At 34.3% G+C, this 17,890-nt stretch overlaps 1 protein-coding gene across 7 annotated transcripts in view; it reads right to left on the bottom strand.

Moving 5' to 3' along the window:
• Window positions 1-17,654, bottom strand: part of LOC100062753 (cylicin-2) — a 44,924-nt gene extending 27,270 nt beyond the window's left edge. For 2 of the 7 annotated variants that reach the window (XM_070251880.1, XM_023629791.2), the window contains exons 1-6: window positions 17,578-17,654; window positions 16,463-16,503; window positions 14,896-15,017; window positions 12,169-13,469; window positions 7,668-7,711; window positions 808-865 (exon numbers count right to left, since the gene is read on the bottom strand). In XM_070251880.1, the coding sequence (XP_070107981.1) occupies window positions 12,813-13,469; window positions 14,896-15,017; window positions 16,463-16,503; window positions 17,578-17,594 (837 nt within the window). In that variant the 5' untranslated portion in view covers window positions 17,595-17,654 and the 3' untranslated portion in view covers window positions 808-865; window positions 7,668-7,711; window positions 12,169-12,812. The remainder of the gene's footprint in view (window positions 1-807; window positions 866-7,667; window positions 7,712-12,168; window positions 13,470-14,895; window positions 15,018-16,462; window positions 16,504-17,577) is intronic. The other 5 variants (XM_023629787.2, XM_005605670.4, XM_023629788.2 and 2 more) reach the window with 3 other exon arrangements.
• Between the last annotated feature and the right edge of the window lie 236 nt (window positions 17,655-17,890).

Raw genomic sequence — 17,890 nt, 5'->3', positions numbered from 1 at the left:
CAAGGGTTCCATGCCTCCACATCTTCACCAACACTTATTATCTTTTGTTTTTCTGATAATAGCCATCTTAACAGGTGTGAGGTGATATTTAGTTAAATATTTGATTGCATTTCCCTGATGATTAGGGATGTTGAGGATGTTTTCATATGCCTGCTCGCTGTTGTATATTTTCTTAGGAGAAATCTTTTCAAGTCCATGGGAAATTTCTTAAATGAGCTATTTGATTTTTTGCTACTGAGTTGTAGGAGTTCCTTATATTTTTAATATTAACTCCTTATAAGTTATATCATTTGTAAATATTTTCTTCCATTCCATAAGTTGCCTCCTTACTCTGTTGATTGTTTGCTTTGCTGTGCAGAAGATTTTAAGTTTGATGCAGTCCCTTTGTATAATTTTTACTTTTGTTGATTTGTCTTACTACCACATTCAAGAAATCGTTGCCAAGACCAATGTCATAAAGTTTTGCCTATGTTTTTTTCTTAGGAGAGTCACACTTTCAGGTCTTATCTTTAGGTCTTTAAGCCATTTTGAGCTAATGCTTGTGTATGGTGTATGATATGGGTCTAATTTCATTCTTTTGCATGTGGATAGCCAGTTTTCTTGACACCATTTATTGGAGACTATCATTTCCTCATCGTGTATTCTTGGCATCTTTGTCAAAGAGTGATGGATTGTATATGCATAGGTTTATTCACAAACGTGTGGAAATTCAATAACACATACCTGAACAGCAAGTGGGTCAATGAAGAACTCAAAAGGGAAATTACAAAATATCTCAAGACAAATGAAAACAAAAAGACAACATACCCAATATATAGGATGTAGCAAAAGCAGCACTGACAGCAACATCTGTAGCAGTAAACACCTACATTAAAAAAGAAGAAAGATCTTAAACAACCTAACTTCACACATCAATGAACTAGAAAAAGAACAACAAACTAAGCCCAAAGTTAGCAGAAGGTAGAAATAATAATATTAGAGCAGAAATAATGATAAAATATGATGAAGAAAAATCAATTTAGCTGGTTTTTGCAAAGATAAACAGTCTTGAAACTTTTGACTATAGTAAGAAAACAAGAGAGAAGACAAATAAGATCAGAAATGAAAGAGGAGACGTTATAAGGGATGCTTCAGAAATAAAAAGGTTCATAAGGGACTGTTATGAACAATTGTAGACATACTTCAGAAATATTGCTGGTTTGGTTCCAGACTACCATGATAAAGAAAATATTGTAATAAAATGAATCACACGAGTTTTTTGGTTTTTCAGTGCACACAAAAGCTATATTTACACTATATTGTTGTTTATTAAGCATGCAATAGAATTATGTCTAAAATAACAATGTATGTATCTTAACTAAAAAATACTTTATTGCTAAAAAAGAATGCCAACGTCATCTGAGACTTCAGCAAGTCATAATCTTTTGTTGGTGGAGGGTCTTGCCTCAAGGTTGATGCCTGTGACTGATTAGGGTGGTGATTGCTGAGGGTTGGGGTATCTGTGGCAGTTTCTTAAAATAGTGCAACAATGAAGTTTGCCACATCAGTCAACTCTTCTTTAGTGATTTATTTCTATGTAGCATGTGATGCTATTTGGTAGCACTTTACTCACAGTAGAACGTCTTTCAAAAGTGAAGCCAATCCTCTCAAACTCTGCCATTGCTTTATCAGCTAAGTTTATGTAATAATTTAAACCTATATTGTCATTTCAACAATCTTCACCAGGAGTAGATTCCATCTCAAGAAACCACTTTCTTTGCTCATCCATAAGAAGCAAATTCTCATCTCTTAAAGTTTTATCATGAGATTGCAGCAATTCAGTCACCTCTTCAGGCTTCACTTCTAATTCTTGTTCTCTTGCTATTTCCACCACATCTGCAATAACTTCCTCCACTAGAGTCTTGAACTCGTCAAAGGCATCCATGAGGGTTAGAATCAACTTCTTCCAAAATTCCTGTTAATGTTGATATTTTGACCTCTTCCTATAAACCACAAATGTTCTGAAAAGCAACAACTGAATGGTGACTCCTTTCCAGAAGGTTTTCAATTTACTTTGCCCAGATCCATCAGAGGAATCACTATCTATGGCAGCTATAGCCTTACAAAATGTATTTTTTAAATGATAATACTTAAAAGTAGATGTTACTCCTTAACCCATGGGCTCCAGAATGATGTTCTGTTAGTGGTCATGAAATCAACATTAATCTCATTGTCCATCTCCATCTGAGCACTTGGTTGACCAGATGTATTGTAAATCAGCAGTAATATTTGTAAAGGAATCTGTTTTCTGAGCAGTAGGTCTCAAGTAGGCTTAAAATATTCAGTAAACCATGTTGTAACAAATGCCCTGTCTTCCAACCTTTGTTGTTCTATTTATAGAGCACAGCCAGAGTATAATTTAGCATAATTATTAAGGGTCCTAGGATTTTTGGAATGGTAAATGAGCACTGGCTTTAACTTAAAAGTTGCATTATCCCCTAACAAGAGAGTCAGCCTGTCTTTTGAAGCTTTGGAGCCAGGCATTGACTTCTCCTCTCTAGCTATGAAAGTATTAGATGGCGTCTTCTTCCAATATAAGGATTTTTCATCTACATAGAAAATTCACTTTTTACTATAGTCACCATCATTAATTACCTTAGCTAGATCTTCTGGATAACTTACTACAGCTTCTAGATCAGCAGTTGGTGCTTCACCTTGCACTTTATGTTATGGAGCTGGCTTCTTTCTTTAAACCTCATGGATCAACCTCTGCTAGATTCAATATTTTCCTCTGCAGCCTCCTCTCCTCTGTCAGCCTTCATAGAATTGAAGAGAGTTAGGGCTTTGCTCTGGATTAGGCTTTGTTTTAAGGGAATGTTGTGGCTGTTTTGGTCTTCTCTCCAGACCGCTAAAATTTTCTCCACATTAGCAATAAGATTGTTTCTCTTTTTTGTCATTCCTGTGTTCACTGGAGTAGCACTTTTAATTTCCTTAAAGAACTTTTCCTTTGCATTCAAAACTTGGCTGAAGCAAGAGGCTTACCTTTTGGCCTATCTTGGCTATGGACATGGCTTCTTCACTAAGCTTAATTATTTCTAACTTTTCATTTAAAGTGAGAGATATGCAACTCTTCCTTTCACTTGAGTACTTAGAGGCCATTGTAAGTTTATTACTTGGCCTAATTTCAACATTGTTATGTCTCAGGTAATAGGGAGGCCTGAGGAAAAGTGGGTGAAATGGGGGAATGGCTGGTCAATGGAGCAGCAGGAACACAGACAACACTTATCAATAAAGTTTGTTGTATATGAATGTGGTTCGTGATGTCCCAAAACAATTACAATAGTAACCTCAAAGATCACTGATCACAGACCACCATAAACAATATAATAATGAAAAAGTTTGAAATATTATAAGAATTCCCAAAATGTGACACAGATACACAAAGTGAGCAAATGCTGTTGGAATATGAACCAACATACTGCATAACTTAGAAGAGTGGAGAAATTCCTAGAAATAGACAGCCTAGTGAGACTGAATCATGAAGGTACAGAAAATCTGAACAGATCAATACTAGGTAAAGAGATTGAATCAGTAATCAAAAACTTCCCAACAAAAATACACCCAGGACCAGATGTCTTCTCTGGTGAATCATATCAAACTTTTAAAGAAGAATTAACACCAATCCTTCTCAAACTCTTCCAATAAATAGAAGAGGATGAAATAATTGCAAACTCATTTTATGAGGCCAAAATTACTTTGATACCAAAGCCAGATAAAGACACAAGAAAATAAATCTACAGACCAATCTCTCTGATGAACATAGATGCAAAATTCCTCAACAAAATATTGTCCAACCAAATTAAACAGCACATTAAAAGGATCATACACCATGATCAAGTGGAATTTATCTCTGGATGCAAGGATGTTTCAATGTACACAAGACAATTCACATGATACATAACACTATCAGAATAAATCACAAAAATCACATGATCATTTCAATAGATGTAGAAGGAGAATTTGACAAAATTCAACATCCTTTCCTGCTAAAAACTCTTGGAAAACTAGATATAGAAGGAATTTTCCTCAACATAATAAAGGCCATATATGAAAATCCCACAGCCAACATCATACTCAACCTGAAAACATAAAGCTTTTCCTCTAAGATCTGGAACAAGGCAAGGATGCCTACTTTTGCCACTTCTATTCAACATTGTGCTAGAAGTCCCAGTTAGAGTAATTAGGCAAGAAAAAAAATGAAAGGCTTCCAAATCATAAAGGAATAAGTAAAATTATCTCTGCTTGCAGATCACGTGATTTGGTATGTAGAAAACCTGGAAGACTCCACAAAACCCTATTAGAATTAATAAATAAATTGAGAAATTTGGTAAGATACAAAATCAACATAGAAAAATCAGTTGTTTCCATGACAACAAATTATATGAAAAGCAAATTAAGAAAACAGTCCTATTACAATAGTATCAAAAAGAATAATATATTTAGGAATAAACTTAACTACGGACGTGAAAGACATGTACGGTGAAAACTATAAAACATTAATGAAAGAAATTAAACACAAAAAAATGGAAAGCATCTCATGTTCATGAATTGGAAGACTTAATATTGTTAAACTGATTATTTTACCCAATGCAATCTACAGATTCAATTCAATCTCTATGAAAATCCCAATGACTTTTTCTTTTTTGAGGAAGATTGGCCCTGAGCTAACATCCATGCCCATCTTCCTGTACTTTATGTGTGGGATGCCTGCCACAGCATGGCTTGATAAGCAGTGCATAGGTCCACACCCAGGATCCAAGCCAGCGAACCCCAGGCCACTGTAGCAGAGTATGTGAACTTAACTGCTACGCCACCAGGCCAGCATCCCAATGACACTTCTTACAAAAATAGGAAGAACAATCCTACTATTCATATGTAATCATAAAAGACCCAAATAGCCAAAACCATTGTGAGAAAGAAGAAAAAATCTAGAAGAATCAATGTTCTGATTTCAAAATATATCAGAAAGCTACAGTAATTAAAACGGTATGATACTTGCATAAAAACAGACATATTGACAGGTAGAACAGAATAGAAGGCCCAGAAATAAATCCACACCAACTGAGCTTTGACAAGGGTACCAAGAATATATAATGGAGAAAAGATCATCTCTTCAACAAATGTTGTTAGAAGGACTGAATATTCACGCACAAAAGAATGAAACTGGACCCTTATCTCACTTACATTATACACAAAAAATTAACTTAGAATGGATTAAAGACTTAAGTGTAAGACATAAAATTGGTAATATCTAATGGTTTGCATAGTTTCAGAAAATTGGTGTCTATATTTTGTTGGGCATAATATGATGTTTGTTCTGTTTTACATAAAACAGAGTTCTTACACAGTATTCAAGTCAATCAGTTATTTAATTTTTCATGACACACACTTTTAACATATTTTCTTTCTTGTTCTGTGATATTGACAATATCGCATAGACACACACACATACAGAGAGAAAAAAGAAGTCAAATCAAAAACACCTTGCAAATACCCATACCATTGCTGATGATGAGTCATATTATGGAGTATTTATAGAATTTTATATTAGATAGGACTAAATAATGATCTATTGGATCACTTTAATTTTCCACCTAAGGAGTCCAGAGGTCTTACATATTTCTTTCAGTACACGTTCATTTCTAAAGACAAGATTTGTTTTTGTTTTATTACATTTGTTCTGTGACTTTAGTCACATCTGAAAACCTTTATCACTTGAAGTCTTTGTAGTGATTGAGTCATATATTCACTGATCAACAAGCCTACAAGAGTAGCAATTCTTTAACATCTGTATTTCCTTTTTACTGCTTTAAGTTTACACAAGGCAAAATTAATCAGTAAAAGAGGAAAAATGTCTTCCACATACAAATTTTGTGATGAAAAGTCTAAATTGAGTATTGAAACATATGGCAGGATTATTGTGTAGGTTTTTGTCCCATACATGGATCTCTGCCTTTGAATTTATCTCGTATCCTGTTTCACCTCTCTCTTGGCTTTACTATGAAGGAGATCACGCAAAAAAAGTTCAGAGAAACAATCTATACTTAACTAATGGTCTCTGCATTTGAGTTGCAATTTTAAACTTTTTACTTTAATCATTTCCATATATTTCCAACAGTCAGAACTCAAAATTCACATTTGGGTCCTAAAATACAGCTTTGGAAAAATGCTAAAATTCTCTGCCATAGGTCAGGATCTAAAGTTGTGAGTAAAGTCATTTTTAGCTGATCCTAGTTGGCCTTACAGAAGAATTTAGTACCTTAGATCAGAAATCAGAACTGCGCATGAAGACTCAAAAAGCTACACCTGTACTTTTTCCCCTGGATTTTGGAGGGAATAAAATAATTTCTCTTATGTAGTGAGAAATATTTTTTTTTTACTTATTTATTCCAGTCTATAAATAGGAAGAGTATGAAAGTAGGTAACATAACTCCCAAGTTGAGCTAACCATTTGAGATGGAATATAGTTACATTGAGAGGAACCTTGTGAAATGAGATTGGGCCACATCCTTATGAGTTAAATAGAAACTGCAGAATTAGAATCTTGTGGGCAGTACTCTGTGAGCTTTATCTCCTTTCAAATGCGAAAAGAATAATTCTCGTTTCTGGGCAGAAAAGGGAACAGTTTGAGAGTATCTTAAGGCAGTGAAGTTAAAGAGGATACCTATTTTTGTATTCTTCACCCTTCTTTCACTGTAGGCCCACCAGCTTCAATTTTATATCACCTAGTTCAATACCACATTCTAGAGATGAAGGAATTTTAACTTAGAGAAAGAAAAATGCATATCTTGCTTTTTGTTCAATAAACAATTTTGCCCTCTCTCCTTTTCTCTCTCTTCAAAAGAAAGCAAATAGCGTCTCTTCAATAAAGAACTTTCTACAATTCAATAATATGACAAGCAATTCAAATAAATTGACAAACAATTGGAAAGTTATTTTTTAAAAAGATATATGAATTACCAGTTGGGGGTGGGAGTGGAGAAAAAGAGGAATTTGGTCTATTCTTTGTCTATTTCTGTATTCTTTTTTCAAATGCTATTGTAAGCACAAGTAGTGACAAGAGATTTTCACGTATTGAGGTATACGGGGAAACTATTTGAGCTCAAAATTGATTCAGCTTGAACTAAGGAAGCTTGACTTATGGTCTATCAAACATACGTTGTACATCTACTTTAACCATTAAAGTAAGGAATGCTCTCTCTTAAGATAAGAATGCATACTTCCCCTCCTACACCCTGTTGGTAAAGCCTGTATTAGTCCCTTCCCTGACATCAGGGTCATGTTGACCTGCTAATTTGCAACTAAATGCCTCTTGAAACTTTGATGAAAATATATTCTGGGTGTGTTTAACGTATGTCCTTTGTTCTAAAAAGATATAAGACTGTACTGAAAACCATGCTTCTCCAGAATGCTTTATTCCTTTCTGGAAGAGTCCTTCCCAGGTTATAATCCTCACTCTGGCTCAAGCAAAACATCTTATTTCTCTTACCTCTAGAATGGTTATTTGTTATTTTGCATCAACAGTACTATAAAAGTAAAAATTATAAAATGATAAAAATTTGAAGAAGCCACAATAACTTTTCTAAACACAACAGAACAACATAACATGTAGAAATCCATGCTCTCACGTTAATAAAGAACATAAATAAATCCTTGTTCCATAATTAGGAATCTTGCAGCATTCAGTAGTCATCATTATATGCAATAGATAGATAACAAATTCAAAAATAAACAAAATTGGTCAGGGAGAAAAAAATGTTTTACTAGCATGTATAGATACAACTTTAGAATTGCAGCATAGTTTATACATTTTCCATATGTCATCACATCAGAATAAGAGTACATTGTACCCTGCTTTCCAAATGGCCACAAACTATCAAAACAACCTTCTTTGGAACTTTTCCCTTTCCAAAAGGACACTAATAATTATTCAGTTTGACTTTGCTAAGACTGGTATGTTTTGGTTTGGGATTTTGGAGAGGCCCACCCCAAGTCAGTCATTATTTCCACTAGGTACTCCAAATTGTATTTATTCCTTTACCTCACATGTGATTAATGAGTGTACATACATGTTTGAGATAGTTCTTCGCACTGAAGATGCAACTGTAAATAAGTCATATAATTTCCTCCCCTAGCGGAGGTTTATTTTATAGAGGGAGACAGGCAATATGCAATATGTGATTTAGATTAGATAGATAGGTATATGATAGATATATTACATTAGAAAATAGATAAACATAGACAAACAGTTGTACACCTTACATAGAAAAATAAAGTATGTTAGAGGATAGAAGTATCTGCATAATAGGGAAGTGAACAATGAGAGGTTGGACAGTGAAACATGTCTGGAACAACATGGACCACAGATTTAAATGAAAAATTAAAATGATCAAATTCCTGTAAGATAACATAGGAGAAAATCTAGAGGAAGTTGGGTTTGGTGATGACTTATTAGACACCAAAGCACAATTGATGAAAGAACTGATAAGCTAGACTTCATTAGAATTAAAAAAAAAATCTGCTCTGTTAAGGACACAATCTAGAAAATAAAAAGGCCACAGACTGGGAGAATATATTTGTAAGTGACATATCTGATAAAGGACTATTATCCAAAATATACAAAGAATTCTTAAAACTCAACAATAAGTAAAGAAAGATCTGATTTAAAAATAAGCTGAAGGTCTTAACAGACACCTCACCAAAGAAGATATACAAATGGCAAATAAGCATATGAAAAGATGCTTCACATTATATGTTATCAGGAAGATGCAAACCAAAACAACGAGATACAACTGTGCACCTATTAGAATGGCCCAAATCCAAAATGTAACACCAAATGCTGGGGAAGATGTAGGTCAATAGGAACTCTCATTCACTGCTTTTGGGAATGTAAAGTGGTACAGCCAGTATAAGAGAAAATTTGGAGCTTTCTTTTGTATGTATGTGTGTATGTATGTGTGTGTGTGTATGGATATATATTATATATGTGTGTATATATATATCTTTCATTTTTTGAACATACAAAATGCTGTACATATGTAATGTATACAACTTGATGACTTGATGAGTATGGAGATGAGTATACACCTGTGAAACCATCACCACAATCTATGCCATAAACATATACATAACCTCCAAAAGTTTCATCCCACTCTCTTTTTATATTATCATGTTTTGTGTGATAAGAACACTTAACATAAGATCTACCCTCTTAGTGAATTTGTAAGTATACAATACAGTATTGTTACAAAACTAAATATATTCTTATCATACAATCCAGCAATTGCACTCTAGCATATTTACCCAAAGTAGTAGAAAACTTATGTCCATGCCAAAACCTGCACATGGATGTTTATAGCAGCTTTATTCATAACTGCAAAAATATAGAATCAACCAAGATGTCTTTTAGTAGGTGAATGGATAAATAAACTGTGGCACATATAGACAATGGAATATTATTCAGCACTAAAAAGAAATGAACTATCAAGCCATGAAAAGACATGGAAGAAGCTCAAGCACATATTACTAAATGAAAGGAGCCCTTCTGAAAAGGATACATGTCCTATGATTCCAACTATATGACAGTCTTGAAAAGGAAAAACTCTGGAGACAGTAAAAATCCAGTGGTTGCAGTGGTAACAGGAAAGGGTGGGATGAATCAGCAGAGCACAGAGGATTTTTAGGACAGTGAGATTACTCTGTATGATACCATTATGGTGGATATATGTCATTATTTATTTTTAAAAACACATAGGATGTACACCATCAAGAGTGAACCCTGATGTAAACTATGGGCTTTAGGTGATAATGTTAGTCAATGTAGGTTCATCACTTGTAATAAATGTACTACCCTGTTGAGGGATGTTGATAGTAGGGGAAGCTATGCATGTGCAGGTGCAGGGGTATATGGGAAATCTTTGTACCTTCTGACAAATTTTTCTTTTGTGAATCTAAAACTTCTCTAAAAAATTAAACATATTAAAAATGTCTGGATAGGTAAAATTTAAGCTGAGAATGAATAATTTGAAGGAGTCAGCAATGTAAAGTTCTAGGAGAATTTTGTTGTAGGCAGAGGGAACAAGTGGGAAGCCTTGATACCATAATGATCTGTGTAATTAAATATAGAGAGAAATCCAGTGTGACAAGAGCATGGTAGACAATTTTGGTACCAAATGAGGGCAGAGAAGTGGTCAGCAGCCAAATGATTAAAGGCCTTATAAACCAGAGCAAAAGAAAAGTTTATGCTAAATGTGACATTGATACACTAGAAGGTTTAGAATAATGAGGAGCATGATGATTTCTGTGCTGAGAATGGGATATGAGGGGATGTGGTGGAGAAATAGGGGTCTTCACTTGCATTTAGGAGGCTTTTGGGGTTTCCATGTGAGACATCATGGCTGATTGGACTTCTGGTGTGGAAGTGGTAGAAATAGAGCAAAGTAGACCAGTTCAAATATTTTGGAGGTAGGCAGGACTTACTAACAGATGAGCAGGGTGAAGAAAAAGGAATATGAATGACCAACCAATTTTGGATTGAGTCAGAGGTTAGACGTCAACATCATTTACTGAGTTAGTGAAAACTAGGGGGAAAAACAAGTTTCGGGGGGGGTGATATTAAGAGTTATCTTTGGGCATGTTAATTTGGAGATGTCTGGAAGAGAGTCAAGTAGATGCTTCAGTTTGATATTTGGATATATGAATTTGGAGCTGAGTGGAGAAGTCAGTACTGGGTTTAAAATGTAGGATTCAACAGAATAAGAAAGGTATATAAAGTCACGTGAATGGATGGAATAACTCAGAGAAATATACCGACAGAAAAGAGAAGAGAGGTTTAGATAAAAGACACTGCTCTTGAATTTGGTTGTGTGAAGGTTCCTGGTGACCTTGATGCATATCAATAGAAAGTAAAGGCAGAAGCTCAATTGTCCTTTCATTATACACTAAATTTGAATCTAAAACTTGACCTTTGAATAGCATGTTAGAAAATAATCTTAAGAGCTTTGTCTTTTCAGAAGAAAAGGGAGATTTAAAATGATTCCTCAAATTCTCAGAGATGCTGACATTTCCAGAAAAGTTTGAACATCAGACTATAGAATTTTACTAAAAGCAGAAGGAGAATGAGGAATTTCCTGGAAGGGAGAGAGGAGAACAGCAGGGCAGGATTTGACTCTGTCATTACAGCTGATCGAAATCAGCAAGGTAGGGCTGCCTGGAAGACCATGAGTTACAGTAGCCATTGAGCCTTGAGTAGTTGATGTAGGGGGACAGGGACCAACGTTTAAAGAGCAGAGGAAACAACCTCACTGTTTATAGAAAGCTAGCTCTCGAGAGCATGTGAAATAGGAGTCCCTTCCTTTAATATCAAGGAGAAGTTTCATCTTGCATCCAAGAGTTTATATGGGAAGGATAAAGGGGAGAGAAAATCACTTAGCAAGTTTTGCAACAATGTTGAGTTTATCTGAGAGGGAATATTTTAAATCAGAAAAGATTTAATTGCCATTAATTAGGAAGTCCAAGGTTTTGCACTTTGCTTTGTGTTGTTTTTTATTTTTCTTCACGTTAACAGGAGTTATGGATCACAAAATGTTTAATATAGTTATAAAGATATAAAGTTAATTGTGCTCACATCTAAATAATATCACATAGATATTTTCACTCATAGATTCTGTTGAATTCTGGTTAATTCGATTTTGTATACACATTTAGCAATTTATCAGGAATCTGTTTAATATGCTTCATTTAATTGGTAATTTGGACAATTTAGATTTTCATCCTTCCTTAAATGGAGAGAAGTTTTCCACTATTTTCTTCTAAAGAAAAAAACCTCTCAATAAGTAATTGTTAAAGTTATCATATGTCGTGTCAGTCTCTTCTACCTCACAATAAATAACTGTTCTTCCCTTACCCTTTTCACAGACACTTTCTGAATCTTCATTCACGTTGAGTTTCGACTAAATTCTTCAACTATTTCTTATAATGAGAAAACCCAAAGTTGATAAAATGCTAGTAAAAGTCTAGTCAGCAGATTACAGAGATTTCATAAGAATGGTACATGTCAATTCAAACCTTTATATTGATTCCATTATGGTTTATTCCTACTTGGTTTAAAAGAAAACAAAACTGACTTACCAATTGTGTTTATCTGAGCTTGGAAGTGGAACATTCAACATCCATCCACCTAGTTGTGGCTGTTTAAACTTCAGAGATGGTGGTATAAGTTCACAAGGAAGGAATAATGTTTTCCTTTTTTTTCTTTTTGAGGAATGCTACCTTTAAGTTGTACTCTTATTTATTTGAAAGTAGACTTTCTGAAATTTGTTTATCTTCCTCTCATGACTTGTATGGTTCTTTATTTAAAACCGTGGATGCAACTTGAGACTGTTTGAATCTATGGATTCAACCTACCCCTCCTTGGATTTTTTTGAAGTCTTTGTTGATTTTATTTTTAATATCAACAGATTCAGCATGATTAACTTCTATGTCCTTATTTGAATATTCTTCTTTGAATCTTTCTAGGGGTCTTTCACTGAATCCTTTATATCTCCAAATTTAGCACAAATATCTTCCAAGTCCGTCATTGAGTTGTGTCTGAACTTTTTATAACATTTCTTACATTTTTAACGGAGCTTCTGAGTCTTTCTTTGTATTCTTCTTTGCCTCATTTAAAAAAAATTATTTAGTTCATTCTTTGAACTCCCATTTACACTCATAGATTCAGTTTCAGACTATTAAAATTGTTTTATCAAATATGCTTTTGAATTATTATCCAAGGCCTACTTGCCCTTCTTTGCATCCTTCTTTGCGCCCTTCTTTGCATCCTTCTTTGCATCAGCAGATTCTGTGTCAGTATCTGTTTTGGAATCCTTTGATTTGCTATCTGTCTTACTGGGCTTCCTTGCATCTTTCTTATCCCTTTTACTCCCCTTCCCCTTTGCATCTTTCTTGTCCTTCGATTCACCACCTTTCTGACTGGATTTCTTTTTGTCTTCTTTCTTATCCTTATCCTTCTCTGCACCTTTTTTCTCATCCTCAGATTCTGTAGCTGACTCTTCACCCTTCTTTGAACGTTTATCTTTTTTGCCATCCATTTTTCCAGTGTCTGTTTTGCCTTTAGTTCCTCTTTCTATATCCTTGGCTTTCTTTGAATCTTTGTTTTCCACCTCCGGTAAAGCTGTTGGTTCTGTTTCTGAGTCTGATTTCAGCTTCTTTTCCGCCTTCTTGTCTTTTCTATCTTTCTTGTCTGTTGGTGGAGATAAGGGCTGCTTTACACCTGCTGCTTCAGCACCTTTCTTGGGGCGTTGAGCTGATTTAGATGGAGGCTGCCTCCTGGCAGCTAAATAAGCAGATGGTCCTTCGGAAATTGTCATTAAAGAACGGTACATCCATAACGGTCGTCTACGATCTGCTCTTAATTTGTCTTGATCATATTCCTGAAATATTGGTTAAAATAATGTTGAACAACTTGGGTGTGATTTACACAGCCTTTATTACCAGATATCAAATAGATTTTAACTTAAACCATGAAAAGATCTTATATTTTAGTAAATTGTGGATAAGGTGGAGATTTCATAGCTTATTCTGCTTTTCCAATTTCATTCTGTTTTGGACTAATGGATAGTCATGCCCAATTTGGGGCCTAATTTCAATTTAGAGGATCTTCGTGATTTCCGCAAGATTTCATATTAAAATTGGTAGAGACCCCCACTAACTAATGACATATCAGAACCTCTCTTCACAGTCAAGAGAGGTTTTCTTTTTTGGACTCTGTGTTCTTGAGAATTCTTGGGATGTCTTGCCTACTCTCCATTCCTATGCTAACTCAGAAACTAATTATTCTCTGATATCTGATAGTTTCATGTTCAGGTATATCCTGGTCTCTATCATCACATTCAAAGCTTCTGAATTTAGAATGCTACCTATAGTTAAAAATAAAAGCCTGAAACTCCTTCTGTTTGACAAGGTATAAATTGAGTATTATCAGTTAGGAAATTGCAATAATGAAAGCTGCAACATTCAGTGCACATTAATTTGTGCAGAATGGTGCATTTTGTTTTCAACGTCTAACCAATAATTTGCAGAAACATAATTGCAAAATTAACAAATTTTGGAGAGAATGTTAACAAAAAATAGAAAAATAAATTGAGTAAAGAAAAGAAAGGAAAAGAACATGAGCAGACAGAAAAAACCTGGATCACTACTGATTGGATACATTTTCTAAAATGAACAACAGTTGATGATTCATTTATCATGTGAAAGCTTTTCTTTGAACATTTTCATATCCCATGATGACTCCAGAAACATTGGGAAATATTTGTCTTCCAATATTCAGAATCCTAAATTTTATGTTACAGGAAATGAGGAAGCATTGAAACTTCATCAGGTTGTAATGTAACTCCATAATTCTAATGAGGGTGTTTCTCCACTTGGAGGAAATTTTTTGAATGTTCATACTAACTATAGCATTAGGATCTCCAGATTTTTGTGCTCCTTGGATACATATTTTCTATAACCTTGGGTTTCTGAACAAGTAGTTAATGTGAAATGAGGGTAATTTTTATACTATGAAATGCAAATAAAATAGATCTTTCTCCAAATAGTAGAATTTGAATTACCTTTAATTATGCTATCAAATTTGGTATTTAAAAGCCACATATGAATTGAAATAAAACGTAAATTTTCATTCCTCAGTTACACTAGTCTGATTTCAGGAGTTCAAGAGCCACACTGGAGTGCAAAGATATAAAATATTTCCATCATAGAAATCTCATTGGTCAGCATTGATCTGTAACCTTTATAACTATATGTTCTTTCACAAGTTTATTACTAGGGAAATTGTATGAACTTGTCAATACTCACAGGAATTCTATTGTCTCGCATTTGGGAAGGTATTGATCTCCTTTTTCTTCCTGGCCGTGGTGGTTTGGGAAATCCAAGGACAGAGTGTTGAAGACTCCATGTTTTGCTACTTACTTCACTGACTAAGATAAGAAAATATTATACACTTTAGAGAAAATAGGATTTCACCAGAATTCAAATCCATAAGGTAGTATATTTCTTGTAAGTGAATAAACAAATTATTCAAATTATCACTTCATTTATTTGGTGATGTTTGAAATTCTCTATTAATATGAGGAAATAAAAATTGATTTTTCTATTTTGATCAACTTTACAGCTAACTATATAAATAGTCATTGTGAAACTAATGTGGTCTGTAATAAAAATGGAAAGAAACAGTTTTGCTGCTTCCTTTTCATCTTTCTCTCTCTTCCAGTCTAGATTTTTGCTTTGTACTCTTTTGGTTAGCATATAATTATTTTGAGAAGAGAAAATATGAATACTACTTCTGTAGCCCCCAAAATACTTAGTGCAGTACTTTTTATAAAATATTTAGTAAATGTTTGATTGAATCTAAATGCTGATACCTAAGATCTCTTTAGTTGGTAATCATTTTCCAAGCTACAAGAGTAAATGTTATACACCCAAGAACTACATTGTTATAGGTGTTATATTAATGAAGAAAATTGACAAATTACCTACAGAATTGTGACTGGGAGGGTAAAGTTAACTGGAAACCATAATAGAAATGGTTATAGACATTTAGGTTACCACTGAGAACATGAGAGAAATATCCTCACTGTGATTAAATATGTGCAATAATACTGTGTGTAAGAGAAAATAGACTTGTCCTGTGAGTCTCCTAAAGACAGAATTAGGATCAATGAGAAAATATACAGAATGAAAGACATATTTAGGTTCAATATGTGAGGGATAATCACTTGATATATGAAGTCCTTCAAAATCTGATTGACTGGCCTCATCAAGTAATGAACTTTTTTGCCAGTTATAAACCTGATAAAATCTATCAGGAATGTAGTAGAAGACGTTGCTGACATGGGTGAAAAGTTGTTTATCCACTTTCTACATTATCATTCAACAGTAAGATTATCTGATTGTATAATTTCTATCCTGTAACTATGTCCACCATTATGTGGCTGACCATATAGGCTTAATCTTCTTTAGATTTAAAAACAAAATATCTTTAGAAGGTGTTCACTGAGCCCATGTAAAAGATATCTTGGAAGAGAAAAAGTTTATTTATTATTATTATTTTTTCTTGCTGAGGAAGATTGTCCCTGAGCTAACATCTGTGCCAATCTTCTCTATTTTGCATGTGAGGCATCATCAGAGCTTTGCTTGATAAGGGTATGTAGGTCCATGCCCTGGATCTGATCCTGCAAACCATGGGTCGCCAAAGCTGAGCATGCAAACTTAACCACTATGCCACTAGGCCAGCCCTGAAAAAGTTGATTTTTAATAATACTCCATGACAGCTATTACTTTATCACTTTGAATGGAGGATAACAATCACTTATCCCTAAAATTAATCATACAATTTTTTAAAAAATTCTGAACTCTCTCTTACCTGGAATGTAATTATCATGGGTCCCAAAGTTTACTTTCTGGCTATTAAAATAAGAAAGGTTTTAATTAATTTATGCAAAATCACTCTAAATAGATTATTATTATGCATAAGCACTTGCCACTGCCAACTAGAGAAATATTTTGAATTCTCAGGTCTCTACTATTATGTTATTAATTTATGCCAGAAAAATATAGATGAGCAAATGTGTGTTTTTAGCAAAAACTTCAACAGAACTAAAAACAAAGTGGATAAAAACATTAAAAAAAACACCTCACTGACTTACCACATCTGAAATATAGACATTTACTTATTTATTTTTTGTGAGAATGATTGGCCCTGAGCTAACATCTGTTGCCAATCTTCCTCTTTTTGCTTGAGGAAGATTGGCCCTGAGCTAACATCTGTGCCAATCTTCCTCTATTTTATGTGGGATGCCACCACAGCGTGGCTTACCAGCAGTGCTAGGTCCATGCCCAGGACATGAACCTGAGAACCCCCAGCTGCTGAAGCCTAGTGCACAAACTTAACCACTACGCCACTGGGCCAGCCCTGACATTTATTTATTTTCTGTTGTGAAACCACGATTGAATTATTTTTCCCCACCTCATACTCCAAATTCTCTTGCAATTGAATTTTAGCTAAGACATCCCTTTGAAAACACTATGCTTAGGTGAAATCAGGTTCTCAAAATACTTAAACAAATCCAAATCATTCAATGGCATATGCGTGTGTCCATGAATGTGCGTTTGTCTCAGTGTGGACCACAAATATTGATATGGATTTTGATTATTTTTATTCTCCATGAAAATCTGGAGATCCTTGAATGACAGCCAAGAGTTCTCTTATTCTATCTGTTCCAAAATACTATATGATAAAAAATGAAGAGTCACATTGAAAAATGTATGTATCTTACTGAAGTGAATGAACTAGCTCAGTCTTGAATCAAAACAACCCGTGATGTTGCTTGGGAATGTATGTGTCTGCTAAACACATACTCTTCTGGTGTTAATGGCATAATTATATAAGAAACACCACGTTACACTAACGAGAATAAATGTAAAGTTAACTAAGCATTTTAACGGTTTTAAAACATAAAATTTGACAAGAAGACTTACAATCTTGGTGCAGACATCTCCCCCACTTGTGATTTGCCAGAACTTAAGCACTGTACATTCAAATAGTGATGTTGAGTGGTGACATCATAAAGAAACCAACATCACTGGGAGTTAAAGGGGAAAAACCAGAAGGGTCTCTTGAACTTGTGTTTTAAAATGTTCTCTAATATTCAGTCTAAGAATGGTGTTCTCTTTCACTCATCATTACTGACTAAATACAATTGGTAGTTTTAAAATCCTGATTGATTTTACATCTTAATAAAATACTTGTTTCAATTTTTCACATAGCCTTAATGTACTGACTGATATGACA

Source organism: Equus caballus, chromosome 25 (genome assembly GCF_041296265.1).
Source record: "Equus caballus isolate H_3958 breed thoroughbred chromosome 25, TB-T2T, whole genome shotgun sequence".
NCBI lineage: Eukaryota > Metazoa > Chordata > Mammalia > Perissodactyla > Equidae > Equus > Equus caballus.
The sequence above is the reverse complement of the archived record's forward strand: the minus strand, read 5'-3'. Positions and strand labels throughout refer to the sequence as shown.